This window comes from Orycteropus afer, unplaced genomic scaffold (assembly GCF_000298275.1).
Source record: "Orycteropus afer afer isolate SDZICR_OR568_19922 unplaced genomic scaffold, OryAfe1.0 scaffold00015, whole genome shotgun sequence".
NCBI classification, from domain to species: domain Eukaryota; kingdom Metazoa; phylum Chordata; class Mammalia; order Tubulidentata; family Orycteropodidae; genus Orycteropus; species Orycteropus afer.
This window is the reverse complement of record NW_006921602.1, coordinates 11,384,227-11,409,201: the sequence shown is the minus strand read 5'-3', so window position 1 is coordinate 11,409,201 and position 24,975 is coordinate 11,384,227. Positions and strand designations below refer to the sequence as shown.

Sequence of the window (24,975 nt, the reverse complement as noted above, 5' to 3'; positions counted from 1 at the left end):
GCCACCAGAGCTCCTACCATCCCTAAATCCAAAGAGTCTGTAAGTGCCTTGAGATGTTTAATGTTTATCTTTGTGCTTGTATATGTCTTTGTTAATCTGTGTTTTGCATGCATGTATTTTTAATATTTTTATTGGTATTGTAAGACGCTGAGCTATGGGCAGGTTGGGGGAGCCGGAGGAGGGATCTGCAGTCTGGCTGGGGGGCAGGGAAGGAAGGCCAGAAGGCCGCGGCAGCTGGCCTAGAATCTGGAGCGAAGCACTTCGCCGAGGCTAGGGCGAGGGGTCTCTAGGAGCCCACCCACGCCCGACGCTCCCAGGGGCCTCACCCTGACCCCCGCCTCGGCGGACGCGCATTCCGCGCGGGGGCAGCAGCGTGGAGGGATGGAGGAGGAGCTGGCGTGGGAGACTGACGGCTGTGAGTCCGCGGCACGGCGGGAGGAGGAGCGGGTGCGGGCAGAGGCGGGTACAGCCTGTTGTGCGCGCCCGGAGCGGACCCCGAGCCCTGAGGCCGAGGCATCTATGCCGCTGAGTGCTCGGGCGCGTGTGAGGGCGGTGGAGTGGACCTCTCTCCGCGGGCCCGACCAAGGTGGCAGTTCGCGCGCTTCGCAGGGCCACCTCCGTCTTGGGCTTTTTTTTGGCGTCGAGCGGAGCGCGCGGAGGACATGGACGCTCGTCTAGGGCTCGGGAAGGCCACTCGCCTGGCAAGCGAGAGAGAAGCTGTGCTGAAGAGACATTAGCTAGAAATATTAATGGTAATTGTTTTGTGCTCTCAAGTGCATTTCGCCTCATAGCGACCCTATGTTGTTGTTGTTGTTATATGCCCTCGAGTTGGCCCCGACTCATAGCGACCCCTCCTTGGGTTTCCGAGGCAGTATCACTACGGAAGTAGGATTGCCCAACCTTCCTTCCGAGGAGTGGCTGGTGGGTTTGAACCGCCAGCCTTCTGGTTAGCAGTCAAGTGCTTTAGCCACTATGCTATCAGAGCTCCCAAGCGACCCTATAGGACCGAGTAAAACTGCCCCATAGCGTTTCCTAGGCTATAATCTTTACCGGAGCAGACCGCCAGACCTTTTCTCCCGCAGAGTGGCCGGTGGGTTGGAACCGCCAACCTTTCGTTAGCAGCACGTTAGCAGCCTAAGCTTAACTATTGTGTTATAGGGCTCTTTAATAATGGTAATTGAAAAGAAAAAATCAAACCTGTTGCAGTGGAATCGATTACAACTCATAGTGACTCCATGTGACAGAAGTGACCCACAGAGTTTTCTAGGCTATAATCTTCCTAGCCGGTTGCCAAATCTTTCTCCCATGGAGCTGCTGAGTGGATTTGAACTGCCAGCCTTATGATTAGCAGCCAGGCCTTTAACCACTGCATCACCCAACCCGACCCACTGCAACGGTTGGATTCTGGCTCATAGTGACCCTATAGGACAGTGTAGAACTGCGGTATAGGGTTTCCAAGGCTGTAAATCTTTACAGAAGCAGACTGCCATATTGTTCTCCCATGGGGCAGCTGGTGGGTTTGAACCTCAACCTTTCATTTAGCAGCCAAGTGCTTTACCGCTGTGACACCATTATTAAGGCAATGGTAGCATAATGCCTAAAGGCACTTGACTGCTAACCAGAAAGCTGGCAGTTCACACCCACCAGCCACTCCTTGGAAGGAAGACGGGGCAATCTACTTCCATAGTGACACTGCCTCGGAAACCCAAGGAGGGGTCACCATGAGTCATGTCCGACTCGATGGCACATAACAACAACAATAATGGTAATAATAATAATAAAAAACCCTCCTTGGGTTTCCAAGGTGCCCAACCTTCCTTCTGAGGAGTGGGTGGTGGGTTTGAACCACCAGCCTTCTGGTTAGCAGTCAAATGACTTAGGCCCCAGAGCTCCTGAATAATGGTAATAACTATCTTTTATTGATTACCTACTATGTGTACTGAGCCCTGCCAGGACAGGCACATTATTTGATCTTTATAGTGGCCCTAGTATGACCTATTGTTATCCCACTCTACAGATGAGAAAGCTGGGGCACAGGGTGGTTAAGTAAGTTGTCCAAAGTCACACAGCCATTAATTGGTAGAAATGTGAAGGCCTAGCTCTCTTGGAATGTCAGGGCTGGATGGAGAGTGGAGATGGTATCAGATGGAGGAACTGAGACCCAGAGAAGAGGAGCTGTGGTGTGCTGCAGGTTGGATGAGCAGACCTCAGGGCCTTACTCAAGAAGTATGCCCAGTGCCAGGCTCTTTAAGCCAGGCAGCAGCATCTGGTGAGAGCATCAGCTGGTCTATGGGGTTGGGGGAGCAGTTTGACTGTGAGAGGGGAGAGGATTGTGCCAGGTCTTTATTGCCAGTCCTCAATCCCACAGCTCTGGCTGAGCCCTGGTGTTCTGGTTACCTAGTGCTGCTCTGACAGGAATATATACCATAAATGGGATGGCCTTAACAAACAGGAGTTTATTCTTACAATTTGGAGGCTTTAAGTCCAAGTTCAAAGTGCCAGGCTCTAGGGGCTGGGTGAAAGCCCCTAATCTTGGGGTACAGCTCTGCCTCCTGTTCCCAGCCCACTGGAGCTAGAGGTGTTTCTTCCCTCAGACAGCTTCTGGCTGCTGAGACTGAGAAGCCCAAGGTTGACAAGTCAAAAGGCACAGTCCTGATGTTACCAAACCACATCGCAGGCCATTAACTCAAGTCCATTGTAAGTCCCAAGGTTGGCAGCGCATGGCAGGCTGCTGAATAACACACAGCTACATGCAGGGTCTAAGCGTGCCATAAGCTAGAGACTATCCCCAAGCCTTCTCCTTATATACAGGAAGCAGACCACAACGCAAAGGCAGCTACTCAGCTGCGTGTGGTAGCTCCCACCATGGAGTTGATTGCCATTCTCATCATGGGAAATAACTACCACCAGCTGCCCAGCCACTCAGCCAGGCCCAACCAAGTTGACACACAAACATAACTACCACACTTGGAAATTGAGCACAGGGGTTTGTCCCTTAGTGCAGCTCACGGGGTACTTCTGAGACCTGCTGTTAGGGGTCATCAAGTCTATTCCTATGATTCTGACTCAAAGCAACTCTGTGCACAACAGAACGAAACACTGCCCCGTCCTGCGCCATCCTCACGATCCTCGCTGTGCTTGAGCCCGTTGTTGCAGCCTCTGTGTCAGTCCATCTCACTGAGGGTCTTCCCCTTTTTTTCTGACCCTCCACTTTACCAAGCATGATATCCTTTTCCAAGGTCCCTTCAGACAATGTGACCAAAGTAGGTAAGGCGAAGTTTGGCCATTCTCGCTTCTAAGGATCATTGTAGCTGTACTTCTTCCAGGACAGATTTGCTCCTTTTTTTCTGGCATCTGTGGTATTTCCAGTATTCTTCACCAATACTACAACTCAAAGGCATCAGTTCTTCTTCAGCCTTCCTTATTCACTGTCCAGCTACTTACAGTGTGCAAAATGCTGAGGCAACACTGTATTTACTCAGCTGCGGGATGGTGGTGGGGCGGGGAGCTCAATCAAGGTGATAACTATTTCTTCCTGGGACAGAGGATGCTTTGAATGGGGTCTTGAAAGAATGTGCAGCAGTGGAACATTGGGGTGTGTGGGAAAGAGTTCTGGGCAGAGGACCCAGCAGGGGCAGAGGCTCAGAGTCCAGAGAACACCGTGTGTATACCATGTGGCTGAAAAGAGGGGCCATGGGGTGAGAGTACAGGGAAGAGACGAGTTGGGATTTGATTTCATTTTTCTTCAACCTTTTCTAGCCTGACTCTGGGCACCATCTCTTTGCATCTCATTCTGACTCTTGGTTGTTTGCCAGCACAATCCAAGCCATTGCCCTAGGCTTCTGCTAAGACAGAGGGTGCAGAGGTGGATGGAACCTATGTCGTTCTTGTTAGTTGGCATTGGGTCGGCTCTGACTCATGCCTACCTTGTGTATAGTAGAATGAAATGTTGCCTGGCCATGCACTACCTTCATGGTCGTTGATATGTTTGGATCCATTGTTTTGGCTACTATGTCAATCCATCTCATTGAGGGTTTCCCTCGTGTTGCTGACCACCCCCCCCCTTTTTTATTTTTTACCAAACATGATGTCCTTTTCTAATGATTGGTCTTTCCTAATGACATGTCCAAAGTAAGTGAGCTGAAGACCTATACAAATCCCTTTCTTCACCCGCCCCAATTTTACAGCTGAAGAAACTGAGACCCCTCACCCCCACAAGGGGGATGTGATTAGTTCAGGATTCTGTTATCGGAAAGAGACAGAGCGGGCACTAGACCCCAGCCTCTCTAAGCTCACACATGTAGTGCCAGCTGTTTTCGCAAACCTGGGCAGTGGTGATGTTCAGACAAGAGGTTAAGGAAAGAAAAGTTCAGACACAGTGCTTGTTGGAGGTGCTTTACATCATGAGGAAGGGCCCCCTCCTCTCTCCTACAGGGAAGGCAGACCCTTTTCAAGGTGGGCATGGTGGAGCTATCAACGGGGACTACACTTGGAAGAGGGCGTTTCTCTGGAACACTTGTCCCTGAAGTGTTGGCAGTGAGCTACCTCCCCCACAGACCCTCTTTCTTGCCATTTACCTGAGCTTGTGGTTTGATTTAGCAACGCTAGTGAATCTTAATTGGGGCAGCATCTTATAGTTCATAGGCTCCTGAAGAGATTTAATGAGTCAGGTATCACAAATTCATTTCCCAAAACACATGCCAGAGATTGAGTTGAAGGGATAGAGCAGTGAACAAATCAGACAAAAATCCCTCTCCTTGCCGAGCTTATATTATAATGGGAAAAGCAGTAAACCTAAACCTAATAAATAAATAAATGTTGCATGTGACAGAGCTGATGGGTGCCTTAGAGAAAAATAGTATAGGGAGGGAGAGAGGGAGGTGCTTTCCTTACATGGGGCTTCACTGTCTCAGATGGCCCCATCACGTGCAGCTCTTTGGCTACTAGAATTTATCTCTGACCTTTTGCCTTGGAGGAATAATAGTGATGATGATGGTGATGTGGGCACTGTGTGCCAGACACCGTGCTAGGGGCGTTTCATGTCTTATTTCTAATCCTTACAATAACCCTGCAGGAGCGCTCACATCCCCATTTTACAGATGAGGAAATTAAGGCCTGAAACAAGCCTGAATGCTCAGCCCGAGTTGATTGAACCCAGTGTTGTGTGATTATCCTGGGGAAGCAGCTCTAAGGTCCACTGGTTGTGTCCATGAGGCCCTAGAAAGGGCAGAGACCTTCTCCCACATCTGGAAGGCCATATGGAATTTATCTGGAAAAGCAGACTGCGTGGCAAGCCTGCCTATCACCTGAGCCCTCACCTTCCCTGATAAGATACTGGCCACTTGTCTCCAGATACACAGAGGGGCTGGGTCCAGGCATTCAAACTGGATCAAATATGGAGGATGTGGGCTTGGCAGCAATTAAATGGTAAGATTCCCTGCCCTGAAATGGCTGTGCAAAGGGCCAGCAAATATTTATCCCCTGTGGTGGTGTAGCTGAGCCCTTCTGGGGTAGGGACAGGCATCCATTAAAAAACAAAAACAAAAACACAGACTCACTGCCGACAAGTTGATTAGACTCATAGCGACCCCTCCTTGGATTTCCAAGGTGGTATCTCTTTACAGAAATAGATTGCCCAATCTTCTCTCCGAAGAGTGCTAATCTTCTGGTTAGCAGTCAAATGCCTTAGACACTACATCACCAGAGCTCCCAGGCATCCATTAGTGGTGAAGATTATTAGTGTCACTCATGGAGGCAGAGTTTTGTGGATTCTTCCCCATGCCCGGATTTTGGGCCTATTGTGAACTGTGGGTGTGTTGGGAGGGGTCAGGCATTGGCTAGGGCCCCCAAAGAACTTGTGGTCTAAGCAAGGAGACCAACATCTTTACAAGCCAAAAGCAGTCAGGATGATGGTAGCACGGGGGTCCAGTGGGATGAGTCCTGCATCAGGTCACCAGCCTGCTTCCTCCTGGCTCAGCCATTAATCCACTATGTGACTGCATTGGTTTCCTGTGGCTGCCATAACAACGCACCAGAAACTGATGACTTAAAACTACAGAAATGTATTCTTTCACAGTTCCGGCCGGAAGTCCTAAATCAAGATGTCATCAGGGCCCCTCCCCTTCCAGTGGCTCTAGGGAAAAGTTCTTCATGCCTCATCCAGCTCCTGGTGGCTCCAGGTGTTCCTTGGCTTGTGAGCAGCATAACTTCAACCTCTGTCTCCGTCTTCACAGGGCCTTCTTGTATGAATGTCTCTGTGTGTCCTCTGCTCTTCTTACAAGGACACGAGCCATTGGTTTTAGCGTCCACTCTATTCTAGCCTGACTTCATCTTAACTACATCTGCAAAGACTCTATTTCCAAACAAGATGACATGCACAGGTTCTGAATAGACATGAATTTTTAGGGGACATTATTCTGACAACTACAGTGACCCCAGAGCCCATTACTGCCTGCAGTAGACAGTTAGCACAGGAAGCTGTGAGGTTTCATCTCTGAGACTATGTGATAAAGGTGCAGTGATGAGGGGTGCAGACACCACAGGAAAGGCAAAACAGGGTGAGCCCTATGGGGGAGGTGAGAACTGGCAAGGATTTGGAGGTGTGGAGAGACGATGAGGTGGAGGAATGACTAGTGCAAAGGCATAGAAATGGGGTGAGCATGCCTTCTCTGTCCTTCCTTGGGGCTGACACACAGTAAGTCGGTGGCTCAATAAATCCTGGTGCCCTTCCACATTGGGCAAGTGCTCGGGAGAAGGTAGTGATTGACTCCAAAGTAAAAAATCAAAACAGTTGCTGTTGGTTCGATTCTGACTCATGGTGGCTCCATATGTGCAGAGTAGAACTTCATAGGTTTTTCAAGGCTATATTCTTTTTTTTTTTTTTTGATGCATTTTATTGAAATATAGTTTATGTACGGTGAAATACACAAAACTTTTTTTTTTTTTCAGTGTTCCCTCCCCTCCCCTCCCATCCCTGGCAACCAACAAAGAAAGTTTCCCTCCATAGATCAACCTTTCCTTGACCCTCCACAACAATGAGCTAAAACTATATTTGTCCTTCTGTGATTGACTTATTTCACTCAGCATAATGTCCTCCAAGTTCATCCATGTTATGAGGTGTTTTGCAGACTCTACGTTATTCTTTAGTGTTACATAGCATTCCATCATGTGCATGTATCATAGTTCGGTCATCCGTTCTTCTGTTGATGGGCACATAGGCTGTTGCCATCTTTTTGGTGTTGTAAATACTGCTCCAGTGAACATGGGTGTGCATATGTCTGTTCCTGTCCTGGCTCTTACCTCTCTAGGATATATATCTAGTAATGGGATTGCTGGGTCAAATGGTCCAATTTCAGCTTTCTAAGGAATCGCCATATTGCCTTCCACAGAGATATCACTTCACAGTCCCACCAGCAGTGTATGAGAGTCCCAATCTCTCCACACCCCTGCCAGCATTTGTTATTTTCTGTCTCGTTGAACCTTGCCATCAATGCTGGGGTGAGATGGTATCTCATTGCTGTTTTGATTTGCATCTCTCTGATGGCCAATGATCGTGAGCATCTCTTCATGTATTTGCTGGCAACCTGAATATCCTCCTTGGTGAAGTGTCTATTCATGTCTTCTGCCCATTTTTCAATCGGATTGTTAATTCCTTTGCTGTTGAGGCATTGGAGTTTTCTATAAATCTTAGAGATAAGTCCCTTGCCAGATAGGTAATTATTGACAAATATGAATTTGTTGCTGTCATTTTGTTATGTGCTTTTTCATAGTGTTGATTTCTTTGTTCCGTATAATTTTCTGTGCTGAGTTCCTTTTGTTTATGAATCATATTATCACTTCCTTTGTTGCTGTTGTTTTAGTATTTGCTAAATATTTATGCTGGTCCTCTTTTTTTATTTTGATGTGAAGGTTTATCATTTTTCTTTGAGGTAACCTTGTGATTTACAGTTTTCTTCCCAAGTTTAGAACAGTCCATTTTATCTTGTAGTTGTCTTGACTTCCCTACCATTTAGAAGTTCTGTAACGACACAGTTTTTTCCCTCTTTTTGGTTTGTAGTTGTCTTCATTTGTCAGTTGATGTCTCTGGTTCCCTGTTTACAATTTTGTAGGCTTATTTACTTTGGATACTTCTATTATTGGGTTGGTTTCAGAGTTATGTCATCATATATGTTAATAGTCAGTTGTTGTTTGCTGTTGTTGGTTCTCTGTCCACAGGACTCCCTTAAGCATCTCTTGTAAGGTTGGTGTGGTTTTAACAAATTCCCTTAGTTTCTGCTTATCTGGAAATCTCCTAATTTCACCATCACATTTGAGGTACAATTTTGCAGGGTGTATAATTCTTGGTTGGAAATTTTTCTCCTTCAGGGTTTTATATACACCATACCATTGTTTTTTCATCTGCATGGTTTCTGCCGAGAAATCCGAGCTTAGTCTTCTCATTGGTTGCCCCTTGCAGGTGACTTTTTGTTTTTCCTGTGCTGCTGTCAGGATTCTTTGTCTTTGGTTTTGGTAAGTTTGATGATGATATGTCTTGGTGATTTTCTTTTGGGGTCTATCCTGTTTAGGATTTGTTGGACCTCTTGCATGGGTATATTCTCATCTTTCATCATACCAGGAAAATTCTCTTCCAACAAGTCTTCGACAGTTTTTTCTGTGGTTTTTCTGTAGTTTTATGTTTCTTCCTGTTCTGCAAGTCCAATTGCACATAGGTTATTCCTTTTGATGTGTCCCATATGTACCTTAGGCTTTCTTCATTTTGTTTTGATATTTTTCTGATTTATCCCTTTCCAAAGAAGTGTTCAGGTATTTTCCTTGAATCTCACTAATTCTGTCTTCCATTGATTCAGTTCTGCTCCTTTGCCCATTCAATGTCTTACTTATTTCTGAAAATTTAGTATTAATCTTCTATATTTCTGTGTGTAGATTTTGTATCATTTCTAAATTTTCATTTATTTTGTCACTTTGTTCTTGTATTATCTTTTGAAATTGTTCTAGGTTTTTCTCTGTGTTTTCCTGAATTTTCTCAGTGTTTTCCTTGATCTGTCTCTCAATTCGTTGAAGGTACCTTAATATAATTCTTTTGAATTCCTTATCAGGGAGTTCAGTGCTGCGTCTTCCTCAAGGATGTGTTTTGGGTCTGTATCCTGCTCTGTTGTTTCTCCTGCTTTATCTTGCTTCTTTGTGTGAACTGTGATACTCTGTTGTCTCCAAGGCATTGTGATGTTCTTGTGTTTATAGTTAATTGGTGACTGTATGTTGGGGTGACTTGCCCATGATTTCATTTTCTTTGTATGTTATCTATGTAAGCACGGTACTGTGCTGTGTTCCTCTATTTGCTAGTTGGCAGTACTTGTACACTCACCACCTGTCTCCTTTCCTGTTGTCAGCCTCCTGTTTGTCCCTGCCATCTTTGGCAAATGGAGCCTCTTCTTAGGTCTCTGGAATCTGGATGAGAATGCTGTCACTTTAAAATCCAAAATGGCCACCGCTTGTAAAGATTCAAAATGGCTGCACCCTCGGTCACTTTAAATATCCAAAATGGCCACCACTTGTAAACAATCAAAATGGCTGCGCCCTCCAGACAGCCAAAAGCCACAGCTCAGGTTGTCTCTCTCCTTGCTGTTTCCCTTCTTAGTCATAAGCCACTAGCACAGTTGTCCCTGGAACACTTGGTGACCAGGGCTGATCTTTAGGTCAATTCTCAGGTCCCAACACCACTTGGAAATATTCAGGCTATTGGTCCCATCAGAGTAGCTGACAGTCCGCTCTTCCAACTGTCTCTGTACTCACTGTTTTCATTCAGGTTTTTCCACTAGTTGGTGCCTAATCCACTTCTGTATACTTCCTTTCAAAGCTCAGGGCTCCAGGATTATCTTCTGTATCTCTGTCAATTGGTTTCTCTTTTCTTTGTTGAAGAGGGTCTGTGTCGCTTGTCTGCCTATTCCTCCATCTTACTGGAAGTTCTCTCAAGGCTATATTCTTTATGAAGGAGATCACCAGACCTTTCTTCCAAGGTGCCTCTGGGTGGGTTGAAACCACCAGCCTTTCTGTTAGGAATCAAGTGCTTAACTGCACCACCCAGGGACTCATTATTGACTCCTGGGAAGGTGTGTGTGTGTGTGTGGGGGGGGATGAATTCCATTCCTTTCCTAGAGAGCAGCTCTTGAGAAGAGGACAAGAGAACACTGGACGATGGGCACTTTCAAGGAGCAAAGGGCACACACCTAGGCTGCTGCGCTCCCATTTTCAGAGCTTGGCCGAGTACTGGTCATGTGGACATGCAAACAGTTAGTAAGGAAAAGCAGCCTGTCTGGGTGGTCCTTGACCTTGAGTAGGAGGAGAGCCATCCCTCCAACCCCATTTTTGGCTGAAAGACCCTCCTTGGGAAATGTTCAAGGGCAGGGAGGGGCTGTCCATCTCTCCTCTCTGCAGCCCTTTCGTTATGCACTTTGGAGAACTCCCTTCTCTGTTGCTCACCCTTTTTTCTTCCCGTAGTGCTTCCTCTGGAGAGACAGCTCCATGAAGCCGCCCGCCGCAACAACATCGGGAGGATGAAGGAGCTGATTGGGAGGAGAGTGAACGTCAGGGCCAGAAACCATGTGCGTAATGGGCTTCTAGAAATTGCAGCACTATCCAGCACTCAGGGCCATGGTGATGTCACCACACAGGTGGAACAGCCCATGGAGCCAGAGGCAGGCACATTTATCTTGCCTTGAGTGTGCCTCTGGGTGGATTCAAAACCACCAACCTGGCTTTGAGCAGTCTGGGGCTTCACCTAAGTGCCAGGGTCAAGATTCCAAGTCAACCAAAAACAAAACCCAAATTCATTGCTGTTGAGTCAGTTCCAAGTCATGGAAACCCCATGTGTCACAGAGTAGAACTGAACTCTGTAGAGTTTTCTTGGCTATAATCTTTTTGAAAGCAGTTGCCAGCCCTTTCTTCTGTGGCATCTCTGGGTGGTTTGAACTGCCAACCTTTAGGTTACCAGATGAATAAAAACCATTTTCATCACTCAGCAACCAGCGATTCCAAGCCAGGCTCTTAACCCCTGAAAGACACACCAAAGGAGCAGAGGTCAAAGGTAAGGAGTTGGAGACAGGCAGATAAGCAGTCCTGAGAAGGAAAGGAACAACTGGTCAACAGAGAGGGTACATGACTTACCTGAGACCACACAACAAATTAATGTTTCCTTTCATTGTTCCCTCATAAGCTGAAAACCACAGAGGGAAGTGGATGCATGGTTCCCCTGAGGTTGTCTTCCCCCAAGGCCTTGTACCAAGAGCCAAAAACCATAACCAAAACCAAAACCAAACCCACTGCCATTGAGTTTTGATTCTGACTCACAGTAACCCTGTAGGACAGCATAGAACTGCCCCACAGTGTTTCCAAGGATGTAAATCTTCACCGAAGCAGATTGCCTCATCTTTCTCCCATGGAGTGGCTGGTGAGTTCGCAATGCTGACCTGTTGGATAGGAGCTGAATGCTTTACCCACTACGCCACCAGAGCTTCCTAGAGACCCTGACAATGGTCTGGAAATTAGGTGGGCAGAAGTCAGGACCCTTCAGCCCTGCTCTGAGGATGGAGGGGACAGAACACAGGCACTTAGGTGCCCCATGGGGATTTAGTGGCATAGTGTCTAAGGTATTTGACTGCTAACCAGAAGGCTGGTGGTTCAAACCCACCAGCCGTTCCTCAGAAGGAAGGTTGGGCAATCTACTTCCGTAGTGATACCGCCTCGGAAACCCAAGGAGGGGTCACTATGAGTTGGATCTGACTCAACGGCAGTGCATTGCGTTACATTATGAGTCTGTTAAGATCCTAGGATTATAAACTAATCCTAGGTGGCTAGTTTGTTTCCTGGTGGTGGTGGGTGGGATGCACTGTATGTGACAGCAGGGCCCAGGGGCTTGAATGGAGAAGAAGCATGAAGAGGTTCTTTACTTGCAGGAAAGCAAAGATCAGCCCCTCACCACAGCCCCTCACCACAGCCCCTCACCACCGCCCCTCACCACTGCCCCTCACCACTGCCCCTCACCTGCCCAGGAAATAATCACCTGGGTGGTGGTGGAGGGTCTGTTGACAGTGGAGTGAGGGGCAGCCCTGGATTAGAAAGTTGGGCAGGGGTCCTTGAGAGGCATTCATTTCAAGTTCAGTGACTTATTGCTGGACACCTGGGCATAGAGGGACCAACATACACAATTGGTCCCAAAGACACTCACTGCAGAATGGGGGAGGCAGTTCCTACAACCCAGAGGGTCATGGCCAAGGTGGGTATGTGTGAAAGGGGGAAGGGTCAACCCTGGTTGCAGGGGCAGGGAGGCCTACAAGGCCTCACCCAGGGTGAGATGCTAAGCCAGGCTTGGTGATTCATTGAGACCTTGAGATTAGTGACAGGGAAGGCATTTCCATCCTGCAGACCAGCTGTCCCAGCAGGGGAACAGGGGAGGATGTGGGAGGTGGGCTAGACAGCTGGCAGCCCTGACAGGTGTTCTCTTCCTTCTGGCAGGTGGGCAGGGTGGCCCTGCACTGGGCCACAGGTGCAGGGCACGAGCAGGCTGTGCGGCTGCTCCTGGAGCACGAGGCTGCTGTGGACGACGAGGATGCGGTACGAGCCCCTTAGGAGGCATCCTGTTGGGGCATGTGTCTGTCTGCCTCAGGGTGGGAGAGGGACGTCTGAGTGGTCTCTGGGTCTCTGAGCCAGCTGTCTGTCTTTGCTGAGGTTGCTAACGATATGCTGACACCCAAGTAGGCACAGAGTCTGAGTCTTCAGGGCTGGTGACATTGCACTAATCCTATCTCCCCTTGGATTTACTGCTGAATAAGGATCTCTCCATTTTCAGGAGCTTCTTAGTTCTTTTCAGTCCCTTGTGATACCATGTCAACAACAACTGCCAGCCTTCTGGTTAGCAGTCAAGTGCCTGGTGGGTTTGAACTGCCAGCCTTCTGGTTAGCAGTCAAGTGCCTTTGGCGCTACGCCACCAGAGCTCCTGATAAGGGCTGTAGGAAGGATAATCAGGTGGATTGAAAGGCCTGCTCAATAAAGTCACCAGGAGAAGGTCTCTCATGATATGCAGAGCACTCTATCCTGGTTAAGGAGCTCTGGAGGCACAGTGCCTAAGGTATTTGACTGCTAACCAGAAGGCTGACAGTTCAAACCCACCAGTCACTCCACTGAAGGAAGACGGGGCAATCTACTTTCATAAAGATTTACCACCTTGGAACCCAAACGGGGTTACTATAAGTCAGAATCAACTGGATGGCAGTGAGTTTGGTTTTTGTTTTTGATCTACTCTGGCTAACACTTTAATCAGAACTTGGGTAAAGCCTAACAATCTTGCTTAACAAAATGGCTGGCAGCACATTGCTGAGAAAGAACGCTAAAGAATAGAGGGTCTACAAAATTATCCCCTCAGTAAGGGGCAGCCCTAGATGAGACAGAGGGCTGACTCCAACAGTGACATTTGACAGGGATTCATTTAAGGGTCTAAATTTAGCTTTTGAAAAATTATAGACTTCCTGCAGAGATATAGCTGTCCATGGAAACACATCTTTTTTCTCTAGGCTTCTTTCTGCTCTTAGACCCCATCACGAGGAGGCTTTGATTATAAGCCGGGGTGGGGGTGGGACAGCAACATCTACCCCTGCCTCTTCCCCACATCCTCCCCCAGCCTGCTTAGGGAAGGAGAATGGCAAATGGCTAGGATCCTTAGTCTGAGTTTCCCAGTGAAACTGCAGATTTTTTTTTTTTTTTTTTACCCCCCAGGACTTCCTTCTTTACACACAAAGCTTTTTATTTCTTTCTAATTTTTATTGTGATTTGGGTGAAAGTTTACAGAAAAAATTCATTTTCCATATAGCAGTTCATACACATTTTGTTTCCTGACATTGACTACAGTTCCCCACAATGTAATTTCCCACTTCCTCCCCATAGTTACTTCTTTCTCTGTGTCCTTCCCTCCTACGCACTCCCCTTGCTCAGCTATCTCCCTGTGCAAACACTGCATTTCTGTTCTCTCATGATTGATGGCTCCAAGGGATGTAAATGTACACCCTATATGCCTGTCTATTGTTTAGCTGGAAGCCATAGGAGACCTGAAGGTAACTAGGGGCCATAGTCTCAGGGGTCTCACCAGGCTCTATCAGACCAGCAAACCTGGTCTTTTTTTTTTTTTTTTTTTATGATTTTGAATTTTGTTCCACATTGTTCTCCCACTCTATCCAGGGTCTCCTGCACCGATCGCACTCTGAGTGGTTGTCAGTGGTAGCCAGGTACCATCTAGTTCTTCTGGGCTTCTGGTCATATAGGCTGAGAATCACATGGTCTACTAGTTCCTTGGACTAATTGAAACTGCAGATTCTTGCATCTACTTTTTGCCCAAGAAGACCCCCATTATCACCACTCTGCTCTGTTCCTCCTCCAGGGGCTGAGTGTGAGAAGAAGACAGGAGGGAAAATATTAAGAGGGAGTTTGTTTTTTTTTAATAAATCTTCTCTGTTTCTTTTGCTAATAGCAATAAATACACTTTGAAATATAAAAAAGCTGGTGAGTGTGCTTACTTTAATAACGTAAGGGTCGCAGAGACACAGAAGAGAAGGGAAGTTCTGCTGTTTGGGGCAGGTCTCTAGTGATAGGCCACAAAGAATGATGCAGAGGAATAAAATCTGGTCAAGGACTACGAAGTGTTTTTGGGGTTCCCACTGGAGGAGGCTCTCTCTGGCTCCCATGACTCTTATTCCTCAGCCCTGAGGCCTGATGCCTTTCATTCCCAAACACCTGTGGGCTTCTCCCTCTGAACTCTGCTGCGTGCTTGTTCAGTCCTTTCCTCAGCCAGCCAGCCAGTCAGCCCAGTCACTGATTCTCTCCCGGGCACTGAGCCCTGAGCCAGTGCCGGGTTTCTGGTCCCTTCAGCTCTAGTTGAGACCAGCTCCAGTCCTCAGCTGAGGTTCTGTGACAGATCCTACAACCTCCCTAACATTTTAGGAGGAAGCCCTTAAATTCTTGTGGTCACTTCTGACTTTTACTTTCAGCTTCTGCTCAACTCTTGCTGTCTTTTTCTCCACCCTGGTGTCACCCCAAATATGGATCTCAGTCCCTCTCCCCAGTTTCCACAGAGACCCAATCCACCCATAGCCTTTGGTGTGCGATAGGCTTTTCAAAATAGGAGATGGAGGGACTTACTTTACACACAAAAATAACGGAAAATTTTATAGTCCTATCTTTTTGGCGGGAGCTCTGGTAGCATAGTGGCTAAGGCACTTGACTGCTAACCAGAAGGCTGGTGGTTCAAACCCACCAGCCACTCCTCGGAAGGAAGATGGGGCAATCTACTTCCGTAGTGATACTGCCTCGGAAACCCAAGGAGGGGTCGCTATGAGTCAGGTCCGACTCAATGGCACACAACAACAACAACAACATCTTTTTGGCAGTCTTGTTCTTTGAAGTCTCTTGGCCTCAACTACTCCTCTTCTCTTTAATGCTATCTTTTTTTTTTTTTTTTTGTAACTCCCCCACACCCACCTCCAAATTCTGGCAAATTCTTTCTAAGACAGAGCAGTGAAACTCACTTTGGATGCTCAGGTGCCTGCTGATCAGCCACTTCCCACTGGGGTTCACCTTTTGCCTCAACCACTTGTCAAGGCTTTGACCTGAACAAAGACAGTCATTTCTTCTCTAAAAATAATTCTAGTGCCAGCCACTAGGGCCATGTTTCCTGGCACTTCTCACAAAGGCTCCTTATGGAGACAGTGGAGAGACAGCTGGGATCCAGTGTGATCTGTGCAGGGTTCTGAGGGTGAGCCAGCCTCCCCACCAGCCGTCCAGGCTGTGAGATGGGGGCTGATTCAATAGAAGGACTAGGAGCTGCCAACTTTATCCTCTGGCCTCTGTCCCAGGCCCCAGGTACTTGGAGTGACTAAGAGTGAGGACAGGAAGAACTTTCTAACAATGAGTGTGTTTGACAGTGCAGGGGACATCTGCTGAGATGGGCATATTCAAATTTAGGCCCTGGGCCTTGAGGATGTTCTGTAGGAGATTAAAACAGTTGATTCTCAAATGCCAGCCTAGAAAGAGTTGTCACCAACCCTTCCATTAAAGCTATATTTGGAAAGAATATACTCTTGAGATTGGTTCCTTCCAAATTTTTGGTATTAAAATAGCCTTTCTTTATGATATGATGGTGAGAGTAGGTGGCAGCTGTTTTTTTTTTTTTTTTTTTAAATTTTTATTGTAATTTGAGTGAAAGTTTACAGAGAAAATTCTGTAACACAGCAGTTCATATACATTTAATCTCATGACATTGACTGCAATTCCCCACAATGTAACAGCTCTCTTCCCACTTCCTCCCGATAGTTAACTCTTCCCTGTGTCCTTCTCTCCCATGCACTCCCGGCCCCCTGAGCCGTCTCCCTGTGCAAACAATGCCCTTCTATTCTCCCATGACTGGTTGCTCCAAGGAGTGCATCTACCTGATGTAAATGTTCACCCCATATGCATGTGTATTGTTTGGCTGGAAACCACAGGAGTGAGTTCAGTTCCAGACCTGAAGGGTAACTAGGGGCCATAATCTCAGGGGTCTTCCCAAGTTCCATCAGACCAGCAAATCTGGTCTTTTTTTTTTTTTTTTTTTTAATGATTTTGAGTTTTGTTCCACCTTTTTCTCCCACTCTATCCAGGATCTCCTGCACTGATCCCCCTCTGAGTGGCTGACACTGGTAGCTGGGCACCATCTAGTACTTCTGGTCTCTTGGTCTTATAGACTGAGGATTGCATGGTCTACCAGTCCCTTGGACTAATCGTTTCCATGTGTCTTTGGTTTTCATCATTCTTCTTTTCTCTGGATGAGGAGAGACCCATTGTTGCATCTAGATGGCTGCTTGCAAGCTTTTAAGACCCCAGTCACTAATCACCAACGTAGGGTGTAAAACAATGTTTTGTGTAGTATGTTATGCCAATTGAGCTTGATGTCCCTGGTGGCAGCTGTTTTAAGAGCTTTATTTAGGAAGAAATAAGTTGGCAGTAGTATATCAGCCTTTATTTTTTTTAAAAGAAGTCCTGGTCTTTATAGCCTAAAGCATGCAGCTTTCTGGACTAGGTGGGCCCTGTGGTCCCTCACGGCTTGATGGTTTTGCAGTCTGGACAATAGGACCCAGTGGAACAGTCACGCCTCCTCATATTCACCTTACCTTCCCCATGTCTTCTCCCCTAGTTTGGGATGAATGCACTTCTCCTGTCTGCCTGGTTTGGCCACTTACGAGTTCTCCAGATCCTGGTCAACTCGGGGGCCAAGGTCCACTGTGAGAACAAGGTAAGATCCCAGCCGGCAGCCCTTTACCCCTGCCTGCCTTCCCTTATTCTGTTTCCTCTCCAGTTTTGTGCTCACTCCCGTCTCCACCTTTGTACCCATTTGCCCCCACCTGATGCCCCCACTTACTTGCCACCTCTGCCCTGCTTGCTCCTTCCTGTCTCTCACCTTCCTCTGTCCCACTTGCACTAGCCCTTTGAGATCCCTACTGGACCTCCAGCTGAGCTCAGCTCTGAGAAGCTGGTTCCTCTAACTGCTTCCACAGGAGCTGGGAGAGGGACTGGGAGGTCTCCTCCATCAGCATTGAAAGCCTGGGACACTCTGTCTTCTGATTTCCCACCTCCCCACTATTTACTACTCAGTAATCTTCAAACAGTCCTGAGACCTCTGGCCAGCCTCCTTCTTTACAAAAGAGAAATCAATCACCCTGAGAGAGTGATGGTAGTGGTGGTGGTTGTCGAGTCACCCCATGGGATAGAGTAGAACTTCCTCATATGGTTTACTAGGTTGTAACCTTTAGGGAAACAGATCACCAGGTCTTTCTTCCATGGAATTGATGGGTGGGTTCAAATTGCACATACCTTTTGGTTAGCAGCCAAGCACTAACCGTTGAGCACCAGGGCTCCTTCAGAGGGTAGTTAGGAAGATAAAATGAGAGGGCCCTCCTGCTGGGTCCTCCTTCCCTCATGGTTAATGTGGTGGGTGGGAGGAACACAGGCACCACTTACCAAACTCTGGTTCTTTGGGTGAGCCTCAGTCTTCACACCTGACAATAGGAATGCTGGTACCCAGCCTTGAACTGTAAGAGAAGCAAGTGTAGCTCAGCACTGTGCCTAGCACACGAGGAACCTAGCTGTCCCCTCCCTGGTGTGGGCTGTGGTTGGAGGGGAAGGGCCCTGCTGAAAGCTCCTCTGTCCCACAAGGCAAAATCCTGGAATCCCTCCACTGGTGTTTCCGCCTGTGGGGTCTCAGTGGCCCTTATGAAAATGCAAACACTTCTGGGCCATTTTAGGAGCTCTGGTGGCATAGTGCCTAAGGCATTTGACTGCTAACCAGAAGGCTGGCGGTTCAAAACCCACCAGCCACTCCTCAGAAGGAAGATGGGGTGATCTACTTCCATAGTGATACTGCCTTGGAAACCCAAGGAGGGTCACTATGAGTTGGATCAGACTTGACAGCACATAACAACAACAACAATCTGGGCCATAGTACTGTCAACTAGGGCTTCTTAACCAGGGTCCTTGGAGAGAAGTCACGGGATTCATGAACTTGGATCAGAAAAAATTTACATATTTATTTTCATTAACTTCTACTTGAAAGTTTAGCATTTCTTTCAACAATGGGTGTAACCATAGTAGTATTAGTGTTACCTGTGATTTTGTCACCAACAGAAAACATGACCATTTTCATTTGCATATCCTGATACTGTTTTTACAGTTTTCTCAAAATTCTACTTAACGCTTCTTATTGTTGTTGGTAGGTGCCATCAAGTCAGTTCTGACTCCTAGCGACCCCATTTGTATGTAGCCTAAAGGATCTCTGGTGGCATAGTGGCTAAGGCATTTGACTGCTAAGCAGAAGGCTGAAAGTTCAAACCCACCAGCCACTCCTCGGAAGGAAGATTGAGCAATCTGCTTCCATAGAAATACTGCCTTGGAAACCCAAGGGGGGGGGTCACTATGAGTTGGGACCAACTCAATGGCAGTGAGTTTGTTTTGTTTTTTTTTGGATCTCCAGAGCTGTAAGGTAATAAATATGTGTAATGTGTTATAGCAGCACTGGGAAATTAATATACCTTTGTAATCCTATGCATTTTATTAAATTCTTTCTGTGTATTTTATTTATTTACTTAATTAGGAACATTATTCTGAGAAGGAGTCCATAGGTTTCCTCAGATGCTGAAAGGGGCCAAAGTATATAAGAGGTCTGCTTTATGCCATTGTTAGGATCTTGTTGGCAGTGGTAGGAATGTCTATGACAGACTCTCGGTGAGTGAGCCTAGAGTGTGGCAGTAAGGGGCCAAGGGACCCATACAGAGATGTCCCTGGGGGAGCAAAGGGGACAGACTCCTTCTCTAGGTCAGTGGGGGCCTGCCCCAGGCTTCTTGGCCAGCCATGCTTCTTTCTGGATGACCATCTTTAGATAAGCCAGGGCCATAGGCTTAGATAAGGTTGGGCTGCAATCAGGTTTACTCTTCCAGTCTCAGCCAGGTGATATTTACCATGTTGTTTTTAGTTGCCGTTAAGTAGATTCCAACTCATGGTGAACCCATGTGTGCAGAGTAAAACTGTCTCATAAGTTTTTTTTTTTTTTTTTAAATTAAAAAAATGTTTGCAGTGTTTTCACCCCTGCTTTCCCACCCCTGTGTTAGGCTGGGTTCTCTAGAGAAGCAAAACCAGTGAAGCTTATATATATAGAGAGAAAGAGACATTTATCTTAGGAGAATGGTTCACACACTTATAGAAGCTGGCAAGTCCCAACTTCTTGGATCAAACGTCAAGCTGGAGGTTTTTCCTGACTTACACAGCTGCAGGGGCTGATGAGCTCAAGGTTGGCAGGCAGTATATCAGCTGTTGACTCCAACGAATGACAAATCAAAGATCTCCAGGCCGAATGGTGAATTGTTCACTCACAGACAGTTGTAGGCAGCACAACAGGATCCCAATCCACAGAAGAGTCTCTTTTTCCCAAGATGTCCATAAATATATCGGAAGCAGGCCACACCCCTAGGGAAACTCCCTTTCAACTGATTAGCTGCTCAAAACATATACGTCCGATCTCATCATGGGAATAACCCACATCACAACTGCTTAAACCACTCAGAATTGTGGTCCAGCCAAGTTAACACACAATTCCAACTATCACACCTGGTAACCAACGAAGAAAGTTTCCTTCCATATATAAACCTTTCCTTGACTTTTTACAATAGTGAACTAATACAATTAAAAACTGCCCCATAAGGTTTTCAGAACTGTGAACTTTTAGAAGCAGATCACCAAGCCCACCTTCTGAGATGCCTCTGGGTGGATTGGAACTGCTAACCTTTCAGCTAGTGGTCAAGTCCTTAACTGGTTGCACCACTCAGGGACTCCTCAAACACTGGTGATATTTAAAGCTTAACCTTCAGAGTTTGAGAGTCACTTACTGTGCACCCCCCCATGTTCCTCCTTCAGGCATGTTTGTTAGGACTTGTCTTTTTCCCTTAATTTGGGCAGTGCAGGTTGGGGGTAGAGGGGACAGTCATTAGGGGAGGGAGCAACAACTTATTTAGTATACTGAAGGGTCTACTTAGATAAATTTCAGAATGGTGCCTAAGGAGTTTAAGAGAGCTCTAAGAAGTTAATAACTACTAAGCACTTTCAACTTTGAATCTGCCAGTGGTTTTCACAAGTATTTGCTGAGCACCTACTTTGTGTCCTGCCTATGCTGTGAAATATGGGGGAGACCAGTAGAACTTATGGTGTAAGATAGAGGGAGAATTGCCTCTGGGGCCAAGAGACCTCCTTCCTGCCTACTCTCCCCCCCAAGCCACTTCCCTTCCAATCCCTGTGGAGTGTGTCTGCTCTCAGTCTTTCTCCTGATGCTAGAAGGTCAGGAGGTCACCTCCTGTGACATACACAGGGCACTTTGTCACCTGCTTCCTCACTTGTAGCTGTAGGGAGGCAGGTGCCTAGAGCCTTCATAGCAGTGCTCTATGGGAATGTTCTGGGTCACTGTTAGTGCTATACTACCTCACTTGAATCTTTGAATCATCTTTCAGTTTATAAAAATACCTTTCATGTAGGTGATGCCATCCACTCCTGAGGGAGTCAGAAATTACCATCCTAAGTTTGACCTGTGAGAAAATGGAGGCTCACAGAAGTAGAGGTATCTTGCCCAAGATCAAAGAGCTGATATGTGCCAGAGCTGGGGTTTGAACTCTGACGTCCTGACCTCCAGCAACCTCTATGAGACTGAGTGGGCTCTGTGGTTATCCTTGGGACCCATCTGGCATTCACCATGTTGCTTCCATGAGTCAGCTGTATTCTGGGTCCCAAACACCCACAGTTTGGCAGACAGCCAGTTTGTGAGAGGGTCTCCTTTCCTAGACTTCAGGGACCACCCTAGGTTTGTTTTCAGGATGGCCTGACTTTACTGCACTGTGCAGCCCAGAAAGGTCACGTGCCAGTGCTGGCATTCATCATGGAGGACCTGGAGGATGTGGCCCTGGACCGTGTGGACAAGGTGAGAGCTGCCTTAAGGCTGTTTGTCCTTCCCATTGGGCCTGGGGCTCCGAGGCCTCTCCTGCCCACCGGCTTCCCTCACTCCTTCATTCCTTGAGCATAACCTTTGAGCTATGGGTAAGGCAGACCCAGGCCTACCTCAGGGAGCTCCTGGTCTGGAAGGAGTATTTGAGCGCACATGTTCAGGATACGGGAGAACACGGTCCGTCCCTGTGGAGAGGCCCTAGTCAAGGATTAAGGTTCAGAGGAGGGAGCCCTGCTCTTTGCTTCCTGGAGGAGGTAGCATTTGGTGACTGAATTAGATTTTGTGGGTAAGATTGGGGAACAGGGGGGTATTCCATGTGAAGGGGAACACATCACCTGAGCTTTTGAGGTGGAAAGGGGCCCTTTGTGTGTGAGTTAAGAACTGTTGGAATCTTGGGAGTGAATGCCAGAGAAGTGGTGGGAGCCCCTTATGGAGATCATGGCCCTCAGCCTCAGAGGTCTATCCTTTATGCAATTGGCAGTAGGGATCCCTCCAAACAGTCTTTTGGAAGTTGAGTCTGAGCTTTCCAGACAGGGTGTGTGGGGTGAGGGGAGGGACAGTGACTGGGGCAGGAGAGGCCACTTCGAGCCAAGTCAGTGACTTGGGAGCAGAGACCAGGTGGGGCAGGGTGAAGGTGCACGCTCCCTAGGATGCAGAAGATTCACTCTCTTTTTCCTCCTTACCAGCTGGGGAGGACGGCGTTTCACTGGGCTGCTGAGCACGGGCAGCTGGATGCTCTGGACTTCCTTGTGGGTTCTGGCTGTGACCACAGGGTCAAAGACAAGGTATGGCTGTGACCTTTGGGCAGGGTGGAGGGCCAGTCTCTGGACTCCTGACAGTGTGCTGAAACCCCTGCCCACTTCCAGGTTCTGGCACCTCACCTTGTGTTGGGGTAGGTGGCACAAGACCCGAGCGTGTCTAATGTTTGTCCAGCAACATTCTGTGAGGACCCTCTATGGGTCAGCCCTGTGCTTCAGGTCAGGGATACAAAGATGCCCAAGACACACTCCTTACTCAAGGAAATCAGCACCAGCATCCACAGTAAAGAGCTATGATCCCATGTGGGGAGCTGGGATGGCAAATGGGGTAATTGGTAGTGGCTGCCTGGAAGGGTTAAGTAGGCTTGTGATTGTATTGTCAATGTCTTATATTGGCAGCGAGGAGTCCTGGGTGGTGCAAACGGTTAACTCATTCAGTAGCTAACTGAAAGGTTAGAGGTTCAAGTCCACCTAGGTGCTTTGGAAGAAAGGCCTACTGATTTGCTTCTGAAAAGTTACAGCTATGAAAATCCAAAGAAAGGCAGTTTTACTGTACAGCACATGGGGTTACTGTGAGTTGGAATCAACTCATTGGCAACTTTTTTTTTTTTTTAATTGTTGGGATTGAGGACAGAGTTAGAAGGATGATAGCCACTTGCTGGTTATTTGCTTTCTTTGGAATGTAGTGCTCTGCATGTTTATAGCAGAGCCCTGGTGGTGCAGTGGTTAAGCGCTCGGCTGTTAACTGAAAAGTTGGTGGTTCAAACCCACCAGTTGCTCTAAGGGAGAAAGATATGACAGTCTGCTTTCGGTAAAGATTACAGCCTATAGGGCAGTTCTTTTCTGCCCTACAGAGTCGCTGTGAGTTGGAATCGACTCAGCTGCAATGTGTTTGATTTTGGTTTTGTTGTGGTTATGGCAGAAATCATAAAGAAGCTCCAAGGAAGGGGCAGAATGGAGAGTGTGTGAGCAGGATTTCACTATCTGAGAAGGGACTGGAGGGGACTGACCTGCAAATGACTCATATCTATGGGCTACTGCAAATCAGGGCATAAAATATGTTGCAGCAGATTCAAACAATGCTTCCAGTAAGAGGAGGAGTAGTATGCTTGGCCAGGGTCAAGGGAGTTCTGTTTATAAGGTTGTGCCAGAGCACTCACAGAAAATGTTTTATGTGGAGCACCATAGGAGCTTGGAAGTAGAAGATGTCTTCATCAAAGGTTAGTTCAATCCACTCATTTTACAGATGTGAAAACTGAAGTCCAGAGAGGGGAATGCATTAGCTAAGGTCACATAGCAAAACAAAGGAAGAGCTATCCTGATGTAGAAAGTATCAAAAGAAGATGGAAAGAATACACAGAGTCACTGTACCCAAAAAGAATTGGTAGACATTGAACCATTTCAGGAGTTAGGTAGCATATGATCAAGAACCAATGGTGTTGAAGGAAGAGGTTCAAGCTGCACTCAAGGCATTGGTGAGAAAGAGGACTCTAGGAATTGATGGAATACTCATTGAGATGTTTCAGCAAACAAATGCAATGCTGGAAGTGTTCACTTATCTGTGCCAAGAAATTTGAAAGAGAGGTACTAGCCAAATGACTGGAAGAGATTCATAATTGTGCCCATTTCAGAGAAAGGTGATCCAACAGAATGCAGAAATTATTGAACAATATCATTAATACCACATGCAAGTAAAATTTTGTTGAAAATAATTTTTAAATGATTGCATCAGTACATAGACAGGGAACCTTCAGAAATCCAAGCTGGATTCAGAAGAGGATGTGGAATGACAGATATCATTGCTGATATTAGATGGCTCTTGGCTGAAAGCAGAGAATACCAGAAAGATGTTTGCATGTTATTATTTTTTTTAATCTATGCAAAGATATTTGACTATGTGAATCATAACAAATTGTGTATAACATTACAGAGAATGGGAATTCCAGAACACTTAATTGTGCTGATGAGGAACCTGTACATAGACCAAAAGACAGTCATTCTAACAGAACAAGGGGATACTGCATGGTTTAAAATCAGGAAAGGTGTGCATCAGGGTTATAGTCTTTCTTTCTTTCTTTAAATTTTATTGTGATTTGGGTGAAAGTTTACAGAGCAAATTCATTTACCATATAGCAGTTCATACACATTTTGTCTCATGACATTGACTGCAATTCCCCACAGTGTAAGAGCTCTCTTCCCACTTCCTCCTCTTAGTTCCCTCTTCCCTGTGTCTTTCCCTCCCATGTACTCCCAGACCCCTGAGCTGTCTCCCTTTGCAAACAATGGCCTTCTGTTCTCCCATGATTGATAGTTCCAAGGAGTATATCTATCTGATGTAAATGTTCATCTCTTATACCTGTGTATTGTTTGGCCAGAAGCCACATGAGTGAGTTCAGTTCCAGAACTGAGGTGTAGGGGCAATAGTCTCAGGGGTTTCATCAAGCTCTATTTATGATTTTGGGTTTTATTCCACATTGTTCTCCCGTTCTACCCAGGATCTCCTCCACTGATCCCTTGCTGGGTGGTTGATAGTGGTTGTTGTTGTTGTTATGTGCCCTTGAGTTGGACCCAACTCATAGTGACCCCTCCTTGGGTTTCCGAGGTGGTATCACACGGAAGTAGATTGCCCAACCTTCCTTCTGAGGAGTGGCTGGTGGGTTTGAACCG

At 46.9% G+C, this 24,975-nt stretch overlaps 1 protein-coding gene across 1 annotated transcript in view; it reads left to right on the top strand.

The window, feature by feature from the left end:
* The first annotated feature begins 381 nt into the window (after positions 1-381).
* The window catches only part of ANKDD1A (ankyrin repeat and death domain containing 1A), a 45,125-nt gene continuing 20,531 nt past the window's right edge, over positions 382-24,975 (top strand). Inside the window, exons 1-6 of the mRNA XM_042783275.1 lie at positions 382-586; positions 10,495-10,598; positions 12,508-12,606; positions 17,207-17,305; positions 21,422-21,526; positions 22,237-22,335. Of these exons, the coding sequence (XP_042639209.1) occupies positions 382-586; positions 10,495-10,598; positions 12,508-12,606; positions 17,207-17,305; positions 21,422-21,526; positions 22,237-22,335 (711 nt within the window). The remainder of the gene's footprint in view (positions 587-10,494; positions 10,599-12,507; positions 12,607-17,206; positions 17,306-21,421; positions 21,527-22,236; positions 22,336-24,975) is intronic.